The 23047-nt window shown below is 40.1% G+C and overlaps 2 protein-coding genes across 2 annotated transcripts in view; both read right to left on the bottom strand.

The window, feature by feature from the left end:
• Nucleotides 1-7182: 7182 nt before the first annotated feature.
• On the bottom strand, nt 7183-12930 carry LOC137535754 (small proline-rich protein 2D-like). Its single transcript, XM_068257632.1, has 4 exons — nt 12799-12930; nt 12154-12204; nt 8650-8700; nt 7183-7342 (listed from the first exon to the last, which is right to left on the bottom strand). The coding sequence occupies exons 1-4, from the start codon at nt 12866-12868 to the stop codon at nt 7281-7283; spliced, it is 234 nt and encodes a 77-aa protein (XP_068113733.1). The 5' UTR covers nt 12869-12930; the 3' UTR covers nt 7183-7280.
• Nucleotides 12931-19866: 6936 nt separating this feature from the next.
• LOC137535718 (uncharacterized) overlaps nt 19867-23047 on the bottom strand; it is an 89353-nt gene continuing 86172 nt past the window's right edge. Inside the window, exon 7 of the mRNA XM_068257591.1 lies at nt 19867-19961. Within this exon, the coding sequence (XP_068113692.1) occupies nt 19911-19961 (51 nt within the window). The 3' untranslated portion in view covers nt 19867-19910. The remainder of the gene's footprint in view (nt 19962-23047) is intronic.

The following is a 23047-nucleotide window of genomic DNA, read 5'->3' as shown; positions in this document are numbered from 1 at the left end:
CAAGTTAGTGAAAATGCTTAACCAAAACTACATTCTTAAATGTATACCCTCTAGAGGTAAACATATAGTGATTCACATCATGACTGCTTGTCAGCCTTATAGTGCTGAGATTTGACTTTTTTTATTGTGCTTTTTGTGTTTTTAAGAGTACTTTCACACTTCCTGTGGTCGCACAAATATCCCATTGCAGAAGTAGTGATAGTCCTATCACACTGAACGCGGTGCAGTGAGTCCCATCATGATGACGCACAAGTGTCTGCGTGTTGTGCGTGTTTCACCTGGAAGTGAGGCATACTTTCATTGGAAGGTAGGCAAAGAACTGTTTCTTGTTTTCATCTTTAGTATCAAATAAATTAAAATGACTGATTTTAAGTTATGACTTATACAGTGGGATGCAAAAGTTTGGGCAACCTTGTTAATTGTGATGGTTTTCATGTATAAATCATTGGTTGTTATGATAAAAATTGTCAGTTAAATATATCATATAGGACAGTGTTCCCAAACCCTGTCCTCAAAACCCACCAACAGTGCTTGTTTTGTGAAAATCCACAGAGGTAGTTAATTAGCGCTGCTGAGACACTAATTACCTCACTTGTGGATGTTTCTGGTTTTCTACAAAACATGTACTGTTGGTGGGCCCTGAGGAGTCAGGACCAGGTTGGGAAACTCTGATATAGGAGACACACAAAGTGATATTTGAGAAGGGAAATGAAAGTTATTGAATTTACAGAACGAGTACAATAATTGTTTAAACAAAATTAAGCAGGTGCATAAATTTTGGCACCACAAAAAAGAAATGAAATCAATATTTAGTAGATCCTCCTTTTGCAGAAATGAAAGCCTCTAAATGCTTCCTGTAGGTTCCAATAAGAGTCTGGATTCTGGTTGAAGGTATTTTTGACCACTCCTCTTTACAAAACATCTCTAGTTCATGGAGGTTTGATGGCTTCTGAGCATGGACAGCTCTTTTTAACTCACACCACAGATTTTCAACTATATTCAGGTCTGGGGACTGAGATGGCCATTCCAGAACGTTGTACTTGTTCCTCTGCATGAATGCCTTAGTGTATTTTGAGCAGTGTTTAGGGTCGTTCTCTTGTTAAAAGATCCAGCCTCGGCGCAGCTTTGTCACTGATTCCTGGACATTGGTCTCCAGTATCTGCTGATACTGAGTGGAATCCATGCATCCCTCAACTTTGACAAGATTCCCAGTCCCTGCACTGGCCACACAGCCCAACAGCATGATGGAACCACCACCATATTTTACTGTAGGTAGAAGGTGTTTTTCTTGGAATGTTGTGTTCTTTTTCCTCTATGTATAATACCCCTTGTTATGCCCAAATAACTCAATTTTAGTTTCATAAGTCCACAAAATGAATCTGCCTTGTCCAAATGTAATTTAGCATACCTCAGGTGGCTCTGTTTGTGATGTTGGTGGAGAAAAGGCTTCCTCTGCATCATTCTCACATACAGCATCTCCTTGTGTAAAGTGTGCCGAATGGTTGAACGATGCACAGTGACTCCATCTGCAGCAAGATAATGTTATAGGTCTTTGGTGCTGGTCTGTGGGTTGACTCTGACTGTTCTAACCATTTGTCGCTTCTGTTTATCTGAGATTTTTCTTGGTCTGCTACTTTGAGCCTTGACTTGAACTTAGCCTATGGTCTTCCATTTCCTCAATATGTTCCTAGCTGTGGAAACAGACAGCTGAAATCTTTGAGACAGCTTTCTATATCCTTCTCCTAAACCATGATGGTGAACAATCTTTGTCTTCAGGTCATTTGAGAGTTGTTTTGAGACCCCCATGTTGCTACTCTTCAGGGAAAATTAAAAGAGAAGGGAAACTTACAACTGACCCCCTTAAATAATCTTTCTCATAATTGGATTCACCTGTGTATGTAGGTCAGGGGTCACTGAGCTTACCAAGCCAATTTGAGTTCCAATAATTAGTTCTAAAGGTTTTGGAATCAATAAAATGACAGAAAGTGCCCAAATTTATGCACCTGCCTAATTTCATTTAAACAATTATTGCGAACTTTCTGTAAATCCAATAAACTTAATTTCACTTCTCAAATATCAGTATCTGTGTCTGCGTTATGATATATTTAACTGACATTTTTTTAGAGTAACAACCAACGATTTATACAGAAAAATCATGACGATTAACAAGGTTGCCCAAACTTTTGCACCCCACTGTAACATAGACCACACATTTGCAACTGTTCTTGTTCTATCAAAAAGTTTAATCAATATAAATAACACAGTTATTATTATTATTATTATATGGTATTTGTATAGCACTGACATCTTCTGCAGCGCTGTACGGGGTATGTTGTCTTGTCACTAACTGTCCCTTAGAAGGGTTTACAATGTTATCCCTACCATAGTCATATGTCTATGTACAGTATGTATCATAGTCTAAGGCCAATTTAGGGGGAAGCCAATTAACATATCTGTATATTTTTGTGATGTGGGAGGAAACTCACGCAGACACAGGGAGAACATGTAAACTCAGTACAGATAGTAATAAGGAGAGCAGCTGGCCTATCAGGGACAGTACCTGGATGACGTCCCCCAAAGGGGTGTGGCCAAATGCCCGGCGAGACCAGCCGCTCAGGGCAGCGCTTAGAAATCGGCGCACGCTCGGCTGTGGGAGGTTTTTCTGAAGTGCGGTAAGCCTTATTACCATATGTAATGTATGCATTGCTATATAAATTTGTACTCTTGTCACTATTGGGGAGTATATATCTTGCCTCTGACGAAGCAGGTTGTTACCTGCAATATGGCTGTCAGGCCTACACTCTGTTTATTGTTTGTTGGAGTCACTGGAGATGAAATAAAGGTGATTAGCATTTGAAGGCTTTGGAGTTGGTGCCCAGATTCTTTTTGCTACTCCTTATTACTCATTGATGGTTTATGTCTGGAGGCACAACTACCATACTGGATACCCCCAACGTCTGCCCATCTATCTAGTGCCCACCAATTTCTCTCTTGTTACTGGAATTCTGTGCAGATAGTGCCCTGGCTGGGATTCAAACCAAAGACCCATCGCTGCAAGGCGAGAATGCTAATCACTACACCACCGTGCTGCCCACTACGCCAGTGTGCTGCTGTTTTTGTATATGCTCCATCTTATTGCCTGAGGAAGCAAGTCACTCCCGCAAAAGGCATTGCATTTTACTGTAGTATGTAAATTGTTTTGCTGAAATTGTGCCTGCCCAGAGGATGTAAGTTCACCTCTGCCTCCTAATTTTTAATGTTTTAAATCTTTTTATCCTTCTGGCGCCCCTGTATACATACTACGTCATACATATCCACCCTTGGTGGAGGGGTGTTACCCCTTTTTTCCTTAATCTACAGAGAGCGAATTCTTAGTCCTGAGTGGGGACAGGTCTAATCTCCCTACCTGCCTTTAGAGTGGTTGCCTATGCGGTAACCCTGATTTGTGAGTATACTGCACATACTCTTTCCACACACCACCATTTACCAGTGCATACTGCACTATATTGGGCTCTCAGTGTCCCTCTTTTTGACATCAATGAGATGCCTGCATCACTTCCGGAGTAACACAGCCACTCATTACATCCTATTTCCGTACTTATTGTATGCAATAGAAAATAATGAGTGAGGACATTTTGTGGCCAAATAGTGAAATTACAGCTACAGATAATAGGGAATATATATTTTTTTAAATGTATGTCATGAGGGTATATTATTGTTAAATTATGGGCTTGTGGTTAGTGATGGATATAAAACTGAAAAAATGCACCTTTATTTCCAAATAAAATATTGGCGCCATACATTGAAGTAGGCCGACCAATACGGACCGATATGTGGGGGGGGGGAGGGGCAACGGGGGGCACGGGATGGGGGGGGGACAGCAGACACTCCCTCTGCCAGATTGTGTGACCCCCAGGTGGTGAACTGGCCGCAGCCCGCAGTTCACCTCAGCCTGCGGTAGTTTCTGGCAGGCAGAGCAGGGCTACAGGAAGAGGGCATCCAAAGCCCTGGAGACTATTTGTGTCTCCAGTACAGGGCTTCAGGCGCCATCTTCTCGTAGCCCTGCTCTGTAGTGTCAGCGCGAAAGTTGTGAAGAAGATCGGGAGAGCTGCGTGCCAGGAGCAGAGACTTCTGTAGGTGAGTAAACGCTGCCCACATTACGATTATTTTCATGGTCAAACATTGCCACATTAGGATTATATCCTGGTGAAACATTGCTGCATTACGATTATTTTCTGGTCAAACTTTGTCACATTACAATTATTTTCAGGTGAAGCATTGCCACGTTATGGTTATTTTCGTGGGGGAGGCACCACAGGGTGCGGGGGGAGGGGTTCTCGCCTGAATCTGTAAGAGAATTAATAGAATTGTTTACATGGAGTTCTTGGAGTATCTTGGTTTGATACTGGAGTGATGGAAGTTGTCTTCTGAGTTAAAGTGAAGAAAAATTAATACATCTGCTTTGATCTTACTTGATATATCTAAAATAGAGCACTTAGATGAACTTTAGCAAGGGACTGACACTGTATAGTGTGGAGAAGTGCTCAGTAAGGGCGTACGTACAAAAAGGGCGCCTGGACAAAAAGGGCGCGGGGTGTAAACTCTAAATAATAATTAATCATTAATAGGGTTTATAAATATAGTGTGCTATATTTCGTTTACAAATAATGTTTAACAAAATTATAAATCATTAAATAATGTTTATGAAATCGGAAATTGTGAAAACGTTAATCTTCCCTGTTTCAAAAGTTAAACTTATAATTACGTTTATAAAAAAACCAATAATATATGTTTAATTGTTATAATTGTATATTATTGTGAATAACCGTCATTTATGGTTTGTTGTTATAATAAAATTTGAAAATATTGTTTATAAAGATGATATAAATATAACTACGTTCGTAATAAATGTTGTAATACATTAGTAATTATTACTAAAATTTTACTAAAACTATACCTAAGCCTACTCTTACACAGAACCCTACCTGTACCTATCCCTAACCCCTAGACTCCCCTGTTGGTGCCTAAACCTAAGACTCCCCTGTTGGTGCCTAAACCTAAGACCCCCCTGTTGGTGCCTAAACCTAAGACCCCCCTGTTGGTGCCTAAACCTAAGACCCCCCTGTTGGTGCCTAAACCTAAGACCCCCCTGTTGGTGCCTAAACCTAAGACCCCCCTGTTGGTGCCTAAACCTAAGACCCCCCTGTTGGTGCCTAAACCTAAGACCCCCCTGTTGGTGCCTAAACCTAAGACCCCCCCTGTTGGTGCCTAAGTAACCCTCCCTGTACCTACCCCTAACCCCTAGACCCCCCTCTTGGTGCCTAAACCTAGGACCCCCCTGTTGGTGCCTAAACCTAAGACCCCCCTGTTAATGCCTAAACCTAAAACCCCCCTGTTGGTGCCTAAACCTAAGACCCCCCTGTTGGTGCCTAAACCTAAGACCCCCCTTTATTATGTGGATAATAATGTTTTACTAATTGTGGATTCAAAAAAAATTTTGCAATTTACGTTACGTACTGATCGCTTTATTTTGTGAATAATAATGTTTTACAAACAGTAAGAGATAAAACTTTAAATAATGTTTTAATTATTTAAATAAGATAAATATGTTTATTATTTTCATAAACCTTATTCGGCACGGGTGCATTTTATAAACGTAAATCACCACAAGTTCAGTTATAAATCATTAAACATCGCCGGGCGCCGTTTGTAAACTTTATTTAGCTCCTGGCGCCGTTTATAAACTTTATTTAGCTCCGGCGCCCTTTTTTCCTACTCGGCGCCCATTAAACGCTATTTATTATGGGAGTGAATGGCGGCGCCCTTTTTGTCCACTAGCGGCATGCGCCCTTTTTTCCCAGCTCCCAGTAAGGTGTTACCTAAAACATTTAGTTAGAGGAGATTTTGTCTTTAATGAAAAAAGTTTATTCATGTGCTTTGTTACTGAACTTTTATTCTTACTATTGAATACAAATATTTATCAAAATAACTTGATTGGTGTCCGTAAGAGTTCTTTACACTTCAAGCATCACAGAGGTGTTACACAGCTACTCTTATGTTCTGCCATCCAGGAAGGAGTTGAACCACTGGATAACTAAGCCATCTGTTACCTTTGTAGCCTTTTAAGCAAGATTAAATGGTCAACAATGTCATAAGCCGCTGAGAGGTTGAGCGAAATCAAAATGGAACATTAGCCTCTGTCTCTTTCCATGAGCAGATCCTTGCAGATCTGGGTGAGGGGTGTTTCACAGCTGTGTAGTTTTCTGAAGCCAGATTGAAGAGGGTGAATGATGCTGTTTCTTGAGAGCCTGGTTTCAAGTTGGAGATAGACAGCCTTTTCAAGAACTTTCCCCAGAAAGGTTGGAGACAGGTCTGTAGCTGCTGGGGGCATCTGGGTCTAAGGATGGTTTTTTGAGTAGTGGTCTGATGAATGCTTCTTTTAGACAGACAGAAAACCTATCTTCTTGTAAGGAGTATGAGTGGTGGAGTAGAGAGAGATGATGCCCCAGGGAATGTAGGCTGGTGGCTCATAATAGGGTTCCCCCCTCCCAGCCAGTGCAGTGTAGCATGATCAGACACTGCACCATCACACTCGGACTCCTGTCTTCTGTTACTTCCTGGTCCTGGCCTTCTCAATGCGTGACAGTGGTTAATTTGACAGAAACCTCGCCCTTCTGGATTGGCTGCCGGCCCTGCAATGCATAGGCATCGTGACCTCAAAACCAGTAGTAGTGTACTGAAACCCGGCAGCCAATCCAGGAGAGGGAAGCTGCAATCAAAATAGCCGCTGCTGGGGACATGCATTGAGAAGGCCAGGACCAGAAAGTAGCAGCAGAAGATAGGTATTTTTTCTTAGAAGTTCTTATGCTGTGCTTGATCTTTTATAGTGTAGATGGTGTTTCATGCCACTTTGGATTTGCTCACTTGCGTCATCGCAGATTATAGTGAGTGAAGTAACATTTAAGCTATTCCAACTATATTCCAAAGTAACCCTGGGATGTTTACCAGCTAATATAGGTGAGCTTTGGAGGATCACATGTGAAATCTTAGCTGGGAATGTTTGGGGATTTCTGCCTCAGTAAATCAGGCCCATTGTGTACCTATTGTGCTGTCTTTAGACATAAAATTGTGTCATAAACCACAAACATATGTTTAAATGTAATATTTATTCATTTACACAATGTTAACTGAGGATATCTTTTTCAATATCAGATAAATAAAATCATATTCCACAAATAGGAATCTCTTTCTTTTAAAACAATTTAGAGGCATTGCTCTCTTCATTTCTTCACACATTTGTTTTCCTGCTTCTGTTGACATGGTGGTTCAGGTTGACATTGCACTAAAAGATTACAAAAAAAAATAAAAATTTTTGAATCAACTTCAAAACTGTGTGAAAGATTAAAAGATAGTACTGTGATGAAAGAGAATGAAGCAATACTACATAACCCATACAATCCCACATTAATGGGGTAAGAGAATTCAAGATATATATGTCCAATTTGTCACAAATGTATTGTTTAAAAATCATTAAACACTTTTGTCATATAAAAATGTCTAAGGGCATATTCACACTTGTGTGATTAGCGGGCGATTCCCGTGGATCGGTAAAGCGCTAGTGCTTTGTTATCCTATGGCAGTGTTCTCACTAATCACTGATCTCGGGCGTTTTGCGATTAGCACCAACCGCAAACGCATTACCTGCAGCATTTTCTGGGCGATTCAGCAGCGGTGGCGGTACAGTGCTATATAGCGCTGACTGCAATCGCTCTGAAACCGTGGAAGTGTCCAGTGATTTTTACCGTGCTAGTCGTGGTAAAATCGCTTGCTCAAACCACTAGCGATAAGCGCTAGCGTTTTGCAATTTTAAGTGTTAATGGGCTCTAAAAGTTCATTTTCAATGTAATTTAAAATCTACATAGTATTGTACAAGGATATATAAGTACAATACTGTAGGTAATACATAGTTTCTAAGTAATTGCAATATGAGCATTGGTATCCTTTCCCTAAAAGAGAGGCAGACATCGCTGGATCATAGCCAACTTTTTCACCGCTGAGTGACTTACCATATGTGTGCAATTTGTAAAATGCATTTTAACCAGTAATACATTCCTTGACATGTATTTCTCAGAAGAGATACTGCTACAATTTTGGGATAGTGATCAATAGCAAACAAAAACAAAATAACAGGATCCATCGGCAATTAGGAGACAGGGGCCATGTCAAAAATAAGCTCCAATAGTTAAAAACAAATGTCCATTCATAGTGGTATTGACAAGAGTCAATCATGCTGGGTGTCACCCATCTCCACACCATGCCTGTCGATACCACTACCAGTGGAAATAACAATGTAAATGTGTCATACACCTGCATATAACTGAAAAAAGTGTGATCCATCAGAACTGACATTAAGTTCTGTTGGACTTACTGTATGGTTTCCTCCTATGAACCAAAGACTTATAAGTAATGACATTGTAAGTAATGACATTACATCGGCATCATTACTTGTAGATGTAAGCATATGTCAAAGAACTCTAGAATTAGTATGCTTGTTTTGTTCTTTGTAATGTCTATAATACACAGATATACAGAAATCTAACATACCACACTGAAATTAGATTGCACCAGACACGTGTTTTTTATGTTTACCTTGTGGAGGAGGACATTTTTGTTTAGGGCATGCAGTCTCCTGCTGGCAAGCTAAAAAATAAAAAGTACATATTGTTAGTAAGTTTCCATAGAACCTATACGCATTTTAACACCTAATTTATTGCCTAATTTCATGCAAAATTCCGCAAATACACACAAACAAGCTCAGAAGCAGCTGACAGGTGTCGTGAATTCATTATTGTAAATGCATCTTCAAGGATACAGTTTTGCTGTCTTAAAACATTGCAAGTATATTGCTGACAGTATATCACTCTATAGTCATTATAACCACTCTACAAAGCAATCTCATGGCATGCAAGGTCTCAGCCTTTCTAAGATCTTCCTACTTCTATAGTTAACAGTATCACAGTAAAATATACAGAGTGCTGCTTTTGTTGAGTCCACAGCCTGTTCTTCCTCACCTGTTAATCGGTAAGTGAGAATTGTTGTTTTTCTATTCTCTCTATTACTTTTCAGTGCATGTCAAAAATGAAGTAGAAGTACAGGATCTTCTCAAAAACTTAGCATATTGTGATAAAGTTCATCATTTTCTGTAGTGTACTGATAAACATTAGACTCATATATTTTAGACTCATTACACACAACTGAAGTAGTTCAAGTCTTTTTATTGTTTTAATATTGATGATTTTGGTATACAGCTCATGAAAACCCCAAATTCCTATCTCAAAAAATTAGCAAATTTCATCCGACCAATAAAAGAAAAGTGTTTTTAAAACAAAATAAGTCAACCTTCATATAATAATGTTCAGTCATGCACTCAATACTTGGTCTGAAATCCTTTTGCAGAAATGACTGCTTCAATGCGGCATGGCATGGAGGCAATCAGCTTGTGGCACTGCTCAGGTGTTATGGAGGCCCAGGATGCTTCGATAGCGGCCTTAGGCTCATCCAGAGTGTTGGGTCTTGCGTCTCTCAACTTTCTCTTCACAATATCCCACAGATTCTCTATGGGGTTTAGGTCAGGAGAGTTGGCAGGCCAATTGAGCACAGTAATATCATGGTCAGTAAACCGTTTACCAGTGGTTTAGGCACTGTGAGCAGGTGCCAGGTCGTGCTGAAAAATGAAATCTTCATCTCCATAAAGCTTTTCAGCAGATGGAAGCATGAACCCACTTTTGAACCACAAACAGCGGCAGAGGCGCCTGACCTGGTCTACAGAGAAGCAGCACTGGACTGTTGCTCAGTGGTCCAAAGTACTTTTTTCGGATGAAAGCAACTTTTACATGTCATTCGGAAATCAAGGTGCCAGAGTCTGGAGGAAGACTGGGGAGAGGGAAATGCCAAAATGCCTGAAGTCCAGTGTCAAGTACGATCAGTCAGTGATGGTCTGGGGTGCCATGTCAGCTGCTGGTGTTGGTCCACTGTGTTTTATCAAGGGCAGGGTCAATGCAGCTAGCTATCAGGAGATTTTGGAGCACTTCATGCTTCCATCTGCTGAAAAGCTTTATGAGACAACATAGAAAACTGCACTTACTCAACCACGTAGTGTAACCTGCAAACTGCAAAACAGGAATGACGGCACAACTATGTCACTCATAATATACAAAAATCAAGTGCCATCACTCTACAGTCTTCAATTATAACAAACTTTATTAGTGGAAAAAATTGCACACTTGGGGTACAGACCATAAAACCAATTAAAAACACTGGAGCGCTCCTTGCCTAGACATGCCGCCAACATACTCACACAACACCACCCAGACAGGGGTACCGGTACCAAGACAGGATGTCTACCCTGCAAGGGAAGGGGGGAGCAGAGTAAGAGTGCAGGCTGTCCGGAAAGTGTCAAACTGCTGGCCAGAACACAATCAATATGGCTTCTGAGATATCGGCAAGGGGTTAGTGGGACTCTTCACCCGCATTGCAGGACTCACCACTCTTCATCCCTGTGTCGTCCTCTAAAGGTTGCTGTGCGCACAGTGGAAATCTTCACTTTTCACCGGAACTCAATCCTGTATGGAGAGGTCTCCGGGCACACGTGAATCCAGGGGCAAGCAGTCAAATGCCAAAGATGTAAACCGGCTCAGAGACACTCCGAATAGCTCCAGAACTTTGTGCGGGTGAAGAGTCCCACTAACCCCTTGCCGATATCTCGATATCACTCTTACTCTGCTCCCCCTTCCCTTGCAGGGTAGACATCCTGTCTTGGTACCGGTACCCCTGTCTGGGTGGTGTTGTGTGAGTATGTTGGCGGCATGTGTGGGCACGGAGCGCTCCAGTGTTTTTAATTGGTTTTATGGTCTCTACCCCAAGTGTGCAATTTTTTCCACTAATAAAGTTTGTTATAATTGAAGCCTGTAGAGTGATGGCACTTGATTTTTGTATATTCTGAAAAGCTTTATGGAGATAAAGATTTCATTTTTCAGCACGACCTGGCACCTGCTCACAGTGCCAAAACCACTGGTAAATGGTTTACTGACCATGGTATTACTATGCTCAATTGGCCTGCCAACTCTCCTGACCTGAACCCCATAGAGAATCTGTGGGATATTGTGAAGAGAAGGTTGAGAGACGCAAGACCCAACTCTCTGGATGAGCTTAAAGGGAAGGTTCAAGCAAAATAAAAAAATGAGTTTCACTTACCGGGGGCTTCTACCAGCCCCATGCAGCCATCCTGTGCCCTCGTAGTCACTCACTGCTGCTCCAGGCCCCCGCTGGCAGCTTCCTGACCTCGGAGGTCGGCGGGACGCATTGCGTACATTTTTACGCATTCCCGATAGTGCAGGAACATTAACGCATACATTTTTACGCGTTACTGGTTCAATGCGTAAATTTTTACGCATTGAACCAGCAACGCGTAAAAATGTATGTGTTAATGTTCCTGCACTGGCAGGAATGCGTAAAAATGTACGCAATGCGTCCCGCCGACCTCCGAGGTCGGCAAGCTGCCAGCGGGGGACTGGAGTAACAGTGAGTGACTACGAGGGCACAGGATGGCTGCATGGGGCTGGTAGAAGCCCCCGGTAAGTGAAACTCATTTTTTTTTTTTGCTTGGACATTCCCTTTAAGGCCGCTATCGAAGCATCCTGGGCCTCCAAAACACCTGAGCAGTGCCACAGGCTGATTGCCTCCATGCCAAGCCACATTGAAGCAGCCATTTCTGCAAAAGGATTCCCAACCAAGTATTGACTGTATAACTGAACATAATTATTTGAAGGTTGACTTGTTTTGTTTTAAAAACACTTTTCTTTTATTGGTCGGATGAAATATGCTAATTTTTTGAGATAGGAATTTGGGGGGTTTATGAGCTGTATGCCAAAATCATCAATATTAAAACAATAAAAAGGCTTGAACTACTTCAGTTGTGTATAATTAATCTAAAATATATGAAAGTCTAATGTTTGTCAGTACATTACAGAAAATAATGAACTTTATCACAATATGCTAATTTTTTGAGAAGATCCTGTACATTTCAATGAAATTATTGAAAATGTTCTGCTGTAACACATCCAGAAAACAAGTTCGGCAGATGAGGATATTTACCTTGTGGAGGAGGGCACTGAGGTTTAGGGCAGGCAGGTTCCTTCTGGCAAGCTGAAATAAACAGAATTAGGATATTTGAGTGTAGTAAATTTTACAATGACTATCAAAGTTTCATTATTTCAGAAGTGACAGTGTTGCACTAGCTCTCTTGTATACCATGTGAGTTTAACCACTTTAAAGCAGACCTAAACTTTTGCTCACCAGACAATGAAAACACATAGTTGCTTAGAAGTTCACTCTGTGTGTGTTTTAGGGAGATCATCCTGTCTCATTAGCTGTAATCAACAAGTGTAAATCAGTGGTGTCAGCTGTGCTGTTATGACATGGGTTCTGTGCGAATATGTAAACACTGAAGGTTAACCCTTTCTGTGCTCCCTGGATTGTCCAAAAATTAAACACTCCAGGTTCTTTGTAGGATTTCTATACGTTATTACAAAGACAATTTTTTTCTTTAAAGGTTATTGTGCTCTTGCTTATCTTTTAGAGCAGAGAGGAAGTTTTGAGTTTAGGTCCACTTTAAGTAATGCAGTGCAAAGACATATCTTGTCACTTCACGCTACACAGTTTCTCCACATCATGTTCTCTCCTAACTCATGAGACTCTTTATTTCTTTATATTCTCATTGATATATAAATATGTACTTACGGTCCTGGCATTGGACTGGTGGTGGGCAGGGCTCCGGGCATTTCTTCTGTTGTCCCTTAACTCCAGACATTATTTTGGTGTGTATAGGAATCACTGAAGAAGCAGTAGAATACAGAAAGTTTCTTGTCTGTCTTGTTCTCTAGAGTAGCTAACCCTTTTTATAGTGGAAAGAATAATGCCAGTCGTGAAATTATGTCAGATTCACATAAATTACTCAGAGGCCATAAATGTTGGGAAATATAATATTTGCATGATGACTGGTCTGATTCTCGAAGGAAGGGCAGTATGCCTAATATTCTTTACCAATAATCCTGCAGACTTAAAAATGTAGCTCTTCCTTGTGAGTTATTGTCTCAAAAATGTCACTAAACTAACACAACAATGTACTCTAATATACAGCGCATGCTTATACATAGCATTAATATATTTCACATATTCACACCAGTTTCAATTATGCAATAGATTGGAAATGAGGAAGCTTGTGTTTGTAAAATGTAAAAATAAATATGCTGTAATTGTGATGTAGACCTTTATTTTGTCTAGAAAGCTTGCAAATGCTTGTTGTGGGCAATTTAAAAACACATTTCAAACTCCTTTGCAGATTGATTTTTTTAAGTACAAAAAATGTGAACATGGAATGATAGTATGTGGCTTTATGCCTTTATTTTTTCAAAAGGGAGATTCTGTACAATTATTTATCATAGGACAGAGCATGGCATGGACAGGGCCAGGCTTTCCATTGAGCAAGAAGAAGAGGCAGCCTCAGGGAGCAATACATGCAATTTTAATTTTAATTTTTAGATTCAACATAGTAGTTCAGTATCAATAATTAACACGATCACTAGTTTAAGTGTTGAGTGATACAGTAACCATTGATAGTACCTGGGGAGCATTTAACCACCCATATGTGTATATGTGTGCTGGGAATAAATATAAAGTTTGCCTTATACAGCAAAAAGTCTAGAACGTCCCCTGGGTATAACATACATACATACATACATACATACATACATACATACATACATACATACAATGTACAGAACCTTGGTCTTATGTAAGATTTTAAGAGAACATCTCACCTGCAGAGTCAATGTTATGCTGGGATGCAATTTCCCGTTCAATTGACGGGCTATCGGACAGGAAGTTGTACCGTGTTTGCGTGTCCAAACTGCTCCCGATCAATAAGGGGATCGATTTTCCAATGCTAACTTTGCAAAATCAATCCCTTTCTATATCAGAAATGGATTAGATATGTGAGAAATAATCACCCGATTCCCGTCGACGAGGCGGAAAATTGTTCACAGCATCACAAAGTGAGAAACCAGCAGAGCTGGTGTGGTTCATAACAAGTATATTGATTGTACATCTAGATGCACAGGATCAAAATGCCAGCTACTGAAGTCCAAAAAAAGTTAATGTTCTTACAAAAAAATCTGACTTTAAAATAGTATTTTACTGTGTACATAGCCTGTAGCTTCTTTTCCTTCTTACTCATTGGAGTATAAACCGAGGTACTCATTTTTACCTGAGAAAATGAGAATATTGTTTCACATAAACAAATGGTATATGTAATATATCTTCCTCACTTCTTGCCTCCTTAGTACTTCTTTGTTACTTCCTCCGTTACTGTGGTTATTCCATTATAGTGCTTTATTTAACCTGTTGCCATCATGGTTCCTCATTTATGGCACACCCTCATTACTGAGCCTCTATTTATAATGCTCTTTGTTATGTTGCTATCTACATTACAGTGCTTCTGTTAAGGTGTTACCTACAATACAATGACCCCTTTACAGTGTTTTCCTATTATTATTCTTCATTCATTTATATGGTCTTTGTTGTGGTGCTCCACGCATGATTTGTCGTTTTCCTTCTGTACAACTATGTCCCATTACAGTACCCTTGTGCATTCATTCATAGTGTCTAGGTAAGGATTCTTCCTCACACTTACCTCACAGAGTCCATATATGGAGCATGCAAGATGAATGTATAACTGTCTGTTGTTGCTGAAACTGCTGTGACTTAAAGTGAACCTCCAGACTAAAAATCTACTCAGCAGCACTGAAAAGGCTTGGTGTTTCTTTAACAGTTTCACAGCATCAGAACTTTGTTTTTCTTATCCAAAACTCATTTTTAGCTGCACAGAAGAAAACTGCCCGGGCATTTTTCCCCTGATGCTGTGCAAAGCATGATGGGATTGCTGATATTACTTTTCTCGTTCTGCTCTTTTGGTGCAATTTTGTTTATTTATTTTTTTTATTTGAGTTTGGAAGCATAGCGTGTGCAGCTGGGAAGTGTGATCAGGACACAGGACAGTTGGAACTGTGTCTCCTGCCCCCTGTCACCTCCTTTCAACCAAAAAGATGGCTGCCCCATGAACAAGATGGCTGCCCCCATGAAATCACAAACATTTGCCTGTTCTTTTAAAACCGGATTGGTAAGAGATTATATTACCTATCTATTTTAATTAATATAGCTAATGTAACTTAATGGCAGTATGTTTGTTTAGGCTGACTTAACTGCAATCTGCACTTCCATCTCCATTGCTGTGCCTAGCTTTGGTCGAGGGACTTAACATGAATGCAGCAAAGCTGAACAGCATAGGACAGCATAGAATACAAAAGTGTAGGTAGCATCTGAATGAAGAGGAATCCCTGTGGCTGGAACTGTTGTGAATAGCTGTCTCCATAATGTTTGAATATTCGAACAGAGATGCCAAAATAGAATAAAAACGTCTAAAAACTGTTTAAAAAGGGGGAAGTGGTAGACTTACCCCCCTCAAAGAAGTATAGACAGAAATTCGTTATTTTGTATCAACAAATAACATTTATTGCAGAATTACGGGTACCGTCCCGCTACAGTCATGGAAAAAAATTGGAGGAACGTATTCACATCTGTAGCGTGGCAACGCTACTGATTGAAGTGGGGTCAGGTTATTATTCTCCCCACCAGCGATTACAGTGGTTGCCTGTGTGGTAACCCTTGTTTATGAGTATATCTACGCTTACTCTTAATAACCTACTGTGAATCTTGAAGGTACTACACCATATTGGGCGCTCGGTTTTTCTTTTGTCTTACAAGCTTTCTCCATAAGTTTCCTCTGCAGGTGGGTGATGCAGGACTCTCTTACAGGTTTATGTCACAATAAGTGACTCAACAAGGTAAATATGCCAATTGTTTGCAGTATAACTACTAAAAAAAAACAGAGACCTACAAGGCTGAAATAGTATAATTAGGGATGACCAATGATATGCAAATACTTCTGAGTTTATGCAAATTTATGTAATTTTTAGGCAAATATATTCAGATTGAAAATGGACCAATCAAGTTCCACCCAGGTTTAAATTGACCGGTCCATTTTCAAGTTACATATATTTGCATAAAAAGTTACATAAATTTGCATAAACTTGGAAGTATTTCCATATCATTGATCATCCCTAACTACAATTATTAATCCTTCTGGCCATGCAGTGCAATAGGGTTGTGGGAATAATTAAAACAGCTGGTTAAACAGAAATACAATGTTAAACAGAGGTATTGAAGAGCAATAGCATGTCCATTAACTTTAAAAAGGCCCACAGCTGTCAGCAGTAGGGACGTGGCACTAAAGTCACCACTTATCTTTGCCCCCCACTCTTTTTCCAGAGAGCGTCCTCAACCATTAGAGAATGAGGGTGCTGTTGAGGCACTCCCCTTCCTCAGGCGGTTGCCTGAAAATAGGGTTTATGGTGATATTCACTTCTGACTAAACTATGGACAACTAGCTCCTCGATCTATGTATAAAGCAGGCTGGACCATGCTTGCTTACATGACTGAGAAGAGTTAGATAGGTATAGACTTACTCCGGAATGCTCTTTAAGCAAGCCAACATGATAACAATCAACAGGACAGAAGCCAGGCAACAACCAACACAACAAGAATGCTGCAATCAACAAATATGCATCCATGTGTCAATCAAGAAGGTATGGGTCACAGAAAAGAACCTAAAATCTTCTTGCAAGTAACAGAGAATATAACATGATCAAAACTGTTAAGTGTCTCAGGAGAAACCTATACAAATTAGCCATAGTAGGGGTGCTTATCTGAATGCTTTCATTTTGAAACACCCTAAGCCCTTACTCTTATTAGTGGGCAGTGGGCACCACACTGGGCAAGGGGGTTTGCCTGAAGAGCTCACATCCATAGAAGCAGTAAGGAGGGCATTCTGGAAAAGGAGGAGTATACTTTGTCCTGTCAACCTTTTCGAAGCCACACCCCCACTGAAGAAAGCCATTTTATGAAGGAGACCCTCACTTTTCACACAGCTGAACATATTCAGCTCCATGGAAAGCTTCCTTAGCTATCTATTGTGGCTGAGCAAGTTAGCTCAGTCATCCACAGAGCAGTGCTCAAAGAAGTGGAACAAGCAAAAAAATAGTACAGGAAAAAGGGTGTTGCTATACGCGTCCATTATAAAAGATGCAATTTGCAGCAGAGAAAGGAAATCTATGTAATGCCATAGATTGCATATCAGGAAGCCTTGGCCCTGGTGATTTAAAGTATCCTTCTGTGCCACAAATTGTGTGTGTGTGTGTGTGTGTGTGTGTGTGTGTGTGTGTGTGTGTGTGTGTGTGTGTGTGTGTGTGTGTGTGTGTGTGTGTGTGTGTGTGTGTGTGTGTGTGTGTGTGTGTGTGTGTGTGTGTAGGGGGGGATAGGTTAAGGTTAGGAGGGGGGAATGGTGTTAGGCACCACCATGGGTGTTAAGGGTTAGGCATAGGTCGAGGGAGTTCATAGGGTTATGCATCAACGTTGATAGAGGGAGGGCTTAGCGTTAAGCATCAATAAGAGGGAGGCTTCTGTGTGAGAGTAAGGTTAGGTTAAGAAATAGTAAAATATTGGTAAAGATACCCAATAGTTTACTATTGGAATTAAAGGGACTCCCAGCACCTCTCATGGGCATGCCTTTAAGACAGACGACTTCTAACAAAGTCATGCTGTGACCCCTCTGGAGGAGCCTCTTGCAATGGCCATGCATGTCACTTCTTCTTCCTGCTTCATTCAGTGATGCACTTCTCTAATAGAGAAGACATGGGTGACCCGGAAGTTATAACATAGCCAAGATGGCAGCCCCGATTTTTAAATTGAAATCGAATGAAAACTATTTGGTGTAGAATGGCAATTCAGGCAGCATCAAATGAAAGAGCAGAGCACACGCTACAGAAAGGTATGCATCTTTAAGTACTTTGCAGTACTGGTCGGAGTCTTAAAGGCATGCCCATGAGAGGTGCTCGAAGTCCCTTTAAGTAGCAGAATATCAGCAATTTTGCAGATATTCTACTAGCCACAATCACCTGCATCATTTTTTACAATAGCCTTATTAACATGAATGTGAATGAAGACCTTCATATGCTCCAAAACTGTAACAATTGTGTTGTCTCTTTAAAGGACAACCGAGGTGACATGTGACATGATGAGATAGACATGTGTATGTATAGTGCCAAGCACACAAATAACTAGGCTATGTTCCTTTTTTTTTCTCTGCCTGAAAGAGTTAAACATCAGGTATGCAAGTAACAGTGTCCGAGTCAGGACCATGTTGGACTGGGTCAGACTATAGCATAACCCACACTGATAAGTAATTACGGCCATAAAATATTTTTCTGTCAGTAAATGGCTTCTGAGAGCAGGAAAGAGAAAAAAAGGTCAACAATTCATAGATTTGAGTTCTAGCATACTTCAATGAAGGTGTCAATGAGCAAAGACAATGAAACAGTAAAAATGTAAAAACTAGATTTAGTATAAACTAAAACTGTGGGATGTTTAAAAAAGTCATTTTAGGGAGAAGGAGGATATATACAATTATTTTTCTCATCATTTTATTTTCACCTCGGATGTCCTTTAAGAGAAATGTTAGACTTTTCACTGTCAAACATCTTTGACAGTATGCACATAGCAGGATGAATGGGGACTTAGTGGTTGTATTAATTTTGTCTGTGTAAGATCTGATGAAAAGTTACATTGTTTCACTAAAGAACTTCCATGGATAAGGTTTTCATCAAGGTTAATATTTACATGTTGGATTCCAGCAACAGTGAGTGATGATGATTTCAATTTTCTAGAAATTACTTGTGGCTGAGAACAATCCAAAAGGCACACATTTAAAGTGGTATCCTGGGATTAGATATAAAAAATGATCTGTACAGAGAAAACTCGTCCCACTCTTCTTTAGTTTGTAGGTCTCCCTCAGGGACAACACTGAGATCCACTCATGCATCTTCAAAAATGCCCACAATATCCAACTCTTTAACAGCCACTAGGGAAGGTAAGGAAAGTGGCTTTAATTCACATTGGTAAATAATGAAGAAGAGAATTGGGCACCAATGGGAGTAATCCTGGGGAAATTAGTATCTGATTTTCTCACAAAAACATTTTTTTCTACATCTGGAGACATAATTTACAACAGTTCACGGTCATTCTTGCTACAATGGGGCCCGGGGAAAAATAACTCTGCAGTGGCGCTACACTAGCACACACTACTGCGTGGTTACTCCTGTTTTGTACTTTTGCCTGAGGAGGCAGGCTTGAGACCCGAGGAACGCGTTGCAGTTTGTTTTTGGAGTACTAATTATATTTATTAAATTTATTGTATCATACACAGCGGTTGTGTTATCTGTTGGGGAGACGAGTCCACCCTCGCCACCCACATTTTAATTGGTTTTAATTTGTACTACTATTTTTATCCTGCTGGCGCCTCTGTACTTTTTTCATAAAAATGAAACCATGCTCAGGGCCCAGTTTGGTCTTAATCCAGCTCTAGTCTGTGCTACTAATCCTATACTGCATGCCTGTGGCTACAAAACATTGCATACATTCAGTGAGGTCTGTAATAATAAAACTGATTCATGAATGCAAGGAAACACAAAATGTTGATATTTGTCATAATTTATTAAATCAAATGACAGCAGGCAATGCTTTTTTCCATATCACAGAAATACACACATATATATATATATATATATATATATATATATATATATATATATATATATATATATATATATATATATATATATATATTTTAATTTTTATTTTTCTTTGAATGCTGTTTAAAAAGCCTTAGTGTCTTCATTTCTTCACACATTTGTTCTGCTGCTGCTGACATTGCGGTTGGGGCTCACAATGCACTAAAGGCATAAAAAATAAATTGTTCAAATTATCTAGAAACTTTGAAATACAAACATATATGACGAGCATCTGTTTATAGAATGTCAAAAAGAAAAGTAGGAAAACACATATAGGGATTTAAAGGGATAAATTATAAAAAAACGTAGTAATATTTGAAGTTTTAAACTATAACAATATATATAATACATACCAGCTCCATATCTTTCTTATCATACTTGTTGCACTAGTGGTTCTTGGGCAAAGTGAGTACTGTGCATGCCCCCACTCGTGACCATAAAAATACCATTGTTCAAATGCTGATGTAGTTGTACATAAACATCCAACCTACACTGTGTGGAAGGTTCTTAAAGGGAAGGTTCAGGGAGGGGTTGAAAAAAATAAAAATACATATCCACTTACCTGGGGCTTCCTCCAGCCCGTTGCAGGCAGGAGGTGCCCTCGCCGCCGCTCCGCAGGCTCCCGGTGGTCTCCGGTACCCGACCCGACCTGGCCAGGCCGGCTGCCAGGTCGGGCTCTTCTGCGCTCCAAAGACGGGCTCTTCTGCGTCCCACGCGGGCGCGGTGACGTCATCGGACGTCATCTGGGCTGTACTGCGCAGGCGCAGAACTACTGCGCCTGCGCAGTACAGCCCGGAGGACGTCCGATGATGTCACCGCGCCCCCGTGAGGTGCAGATTGGAGCGCAGAAGAGCCCGACCTGGCAGCCAGGCCTGGCCAGGTTGGGTCGGCCACCGGAGACCACCGGGAGCCTGCGGAGCGGCGGCGAGGGTACCTCCTGCCTGCAACGGGCTGGAGTAAGCCCCAGGTAAGTGGATATGTATTTTTATTTTTTTTTCAACCCCCCCCCCCCTGAACCTTCCCTTTAAGATGCAGGTGATATACTGTAGAGGTGCACAGTCTCTTAAAGGACAACTGAAGTGAGAAGAATATGGAGGCTGCAATATTTATTTCCTTTTAAACATTACCAGTTGCCTGGCAGCCCTGATGATCTATTTGGTTGCAGTAGTGTCTGAAGCAAGCATGTAAATTTGACATACATGTAAAATTTGACAAACATGTCAGAAACACTTGATGTCCTGCATGCTTGTTCAGTGTCTATGGCTAAAATATTATAGATGGAGGCTCAGCAGAATGCCGGGCAACCTGCATTGCCTATAAGGAAATAAATATGGCAGCCTCTATATACCTCTCACTTCAGTTGTCCTTTAAACACTTTAGCATTTAGGACGTAGCTCCTACATGGCCAAATAGAAAAACTACAAAAAAAAATGACTGTGGCCAAATAGTATAAATGAATAGACATTTTTACATTTAAAATTAACTGTTTACCTCCCACACACCCAAAAATACTCAAATAAAATGTTTAATAAAAAAAAAATTACAATAAAAACATAAATAGTTACCTAAGGGTATAAACTTTTTTGATATGCATGTCAAGAAGTTATATTGCTAATATTTTTTAAATGATAAGCTTGCAAATAGTGATAGACACAAAACGGAGAAAATGCACCTTTATTTCCAAATAAAATATTGGCGCCATACATTGTGATAGGGACATCATTTAAATGGTGTAAGAACCTGGACAAATGGACAAATAAAATACATAGGTTTTAATTATGGTAGCATGTATTACTTTAAAGCTATAATGGCTGAAAACTGACACATTATTATTTTACATTCTTTTCTTAATATTGCCGTTAAAATGCATTTAGAATAAAATAGTTCTTAGCAAAATGTACCACCCAAAGAAAGCCTGATTGGTGGCAGAAAAAACAAGATATAGATCAATTCATTGTGATCAGCAGTGATAAAGTTATTGGTGAATGAATGGGAGGTGAAAATTGCTCAAATGCATAAGGTGAAAAAACACTAAAGGCTGAAGTGGTTAAGGCATATTCCTAAATCACATGGACAAGTGCAAAGTTATGCACACTTCTCCGCCCCTGCTGCAGACTATAATGGTGTGCAGTGTGACTCCATTCTATAGTGAGTGAATAGAGCTCTCCATCAGAATACTACTGGACACAGAGACACACTGTCATTGGTGTGACTGAACATCCCATGTTAAGCGAAGAGGAACCCCAGGTAGTCGTGGTGAGGGGGCAGTGTAGAGAGGTACAGATGTATGCATATGCCAAGGGATTCTAGATCTGTTATGCTTGTTTAGTTCTATGTAAAAGTCCAGGGTATGTGTACAAATACAGGTCTACATATTTTAGAGACAACATTCTACATGAAATGAATTAATGTATTTGTTTTCTGTCATTACCATGAGGAGGAGGGCACTTTTGCACTGGTATTTGCTGGCACACTAAACAAAAAGGAAATAATGTCATTATAGTACAGTGAAATTTGTAATATATTTGAGGAAAAAATTCTGTACTGTATATTATGATACATGAGCATGAGTTTATCACATGATATCATGCCCAATATTGGGGTTAAATACTGTATTTCATTTTCTAAAAAAGTATTATGTTTATACCTATAGGTTGTCATCAATGCATATGTGAGTTTTGTGTTTTTCTAAAAACAAGCTAATTTATGTGATTTTAAAGAGACACTGAAGCGGAAAAAAAAATATGATATAGTGAATTGGTTGTGTACTATGAATAATTACTAGAAGATTAGCAGCAAAGAAAATATTCTCATATTTTTATTTTCAGGTATATAGTGTTTTTTCTAACATAGCATCACTCTATAATATGTGCAGATTACACAACACTCAGCATTCAAAGAAATTCAACTTCAAAGAAATTGATGAAGAAGTCACATCAAGCATCCTCCTTCACGTCCGCCTAACTACCTGTGACCTGGATCCTGGCCCAACACAGCTCATGTTGAACTGCCCCGACCTGTTCGTACCGGTATTCCTCAAAATTGTTAACTGTTCCTTACAATCAGGGATATTTCCTGCTTTACTGAAGGAAGCAATCATCAGGCCTCTCCTCAAAAAACCCTCCCTGGACCCAGATGCAATGACCAGCTACAGACCTGTCTCCAACCTCCCCTTTCTGGGCAAGCTAATTGAAAAAGCTGTATACCTCCAGCTAGAAGCCAGAATCCTACAAAATAACAGTTATGAC

The sequence above is a fragment of the Hyperolius riggenbachi genome, chromosome 10 (assembly GCF_040937935.1).
Source record: "Hyperolius riggenbachi isolate aHypRig1 chromosome 10, aHypRig1.pri, whole genome shotgun sequence".
Lineage (NCBI taxonomy): Eukaryota > Metazoa > Chordata > Amphibia > Anura > Hyperoliidae > Hyperolius > Hyperolius riggenbachi.
This window is presented reverse-complemented; position numbering and strand designations above follow the sequence as displayed.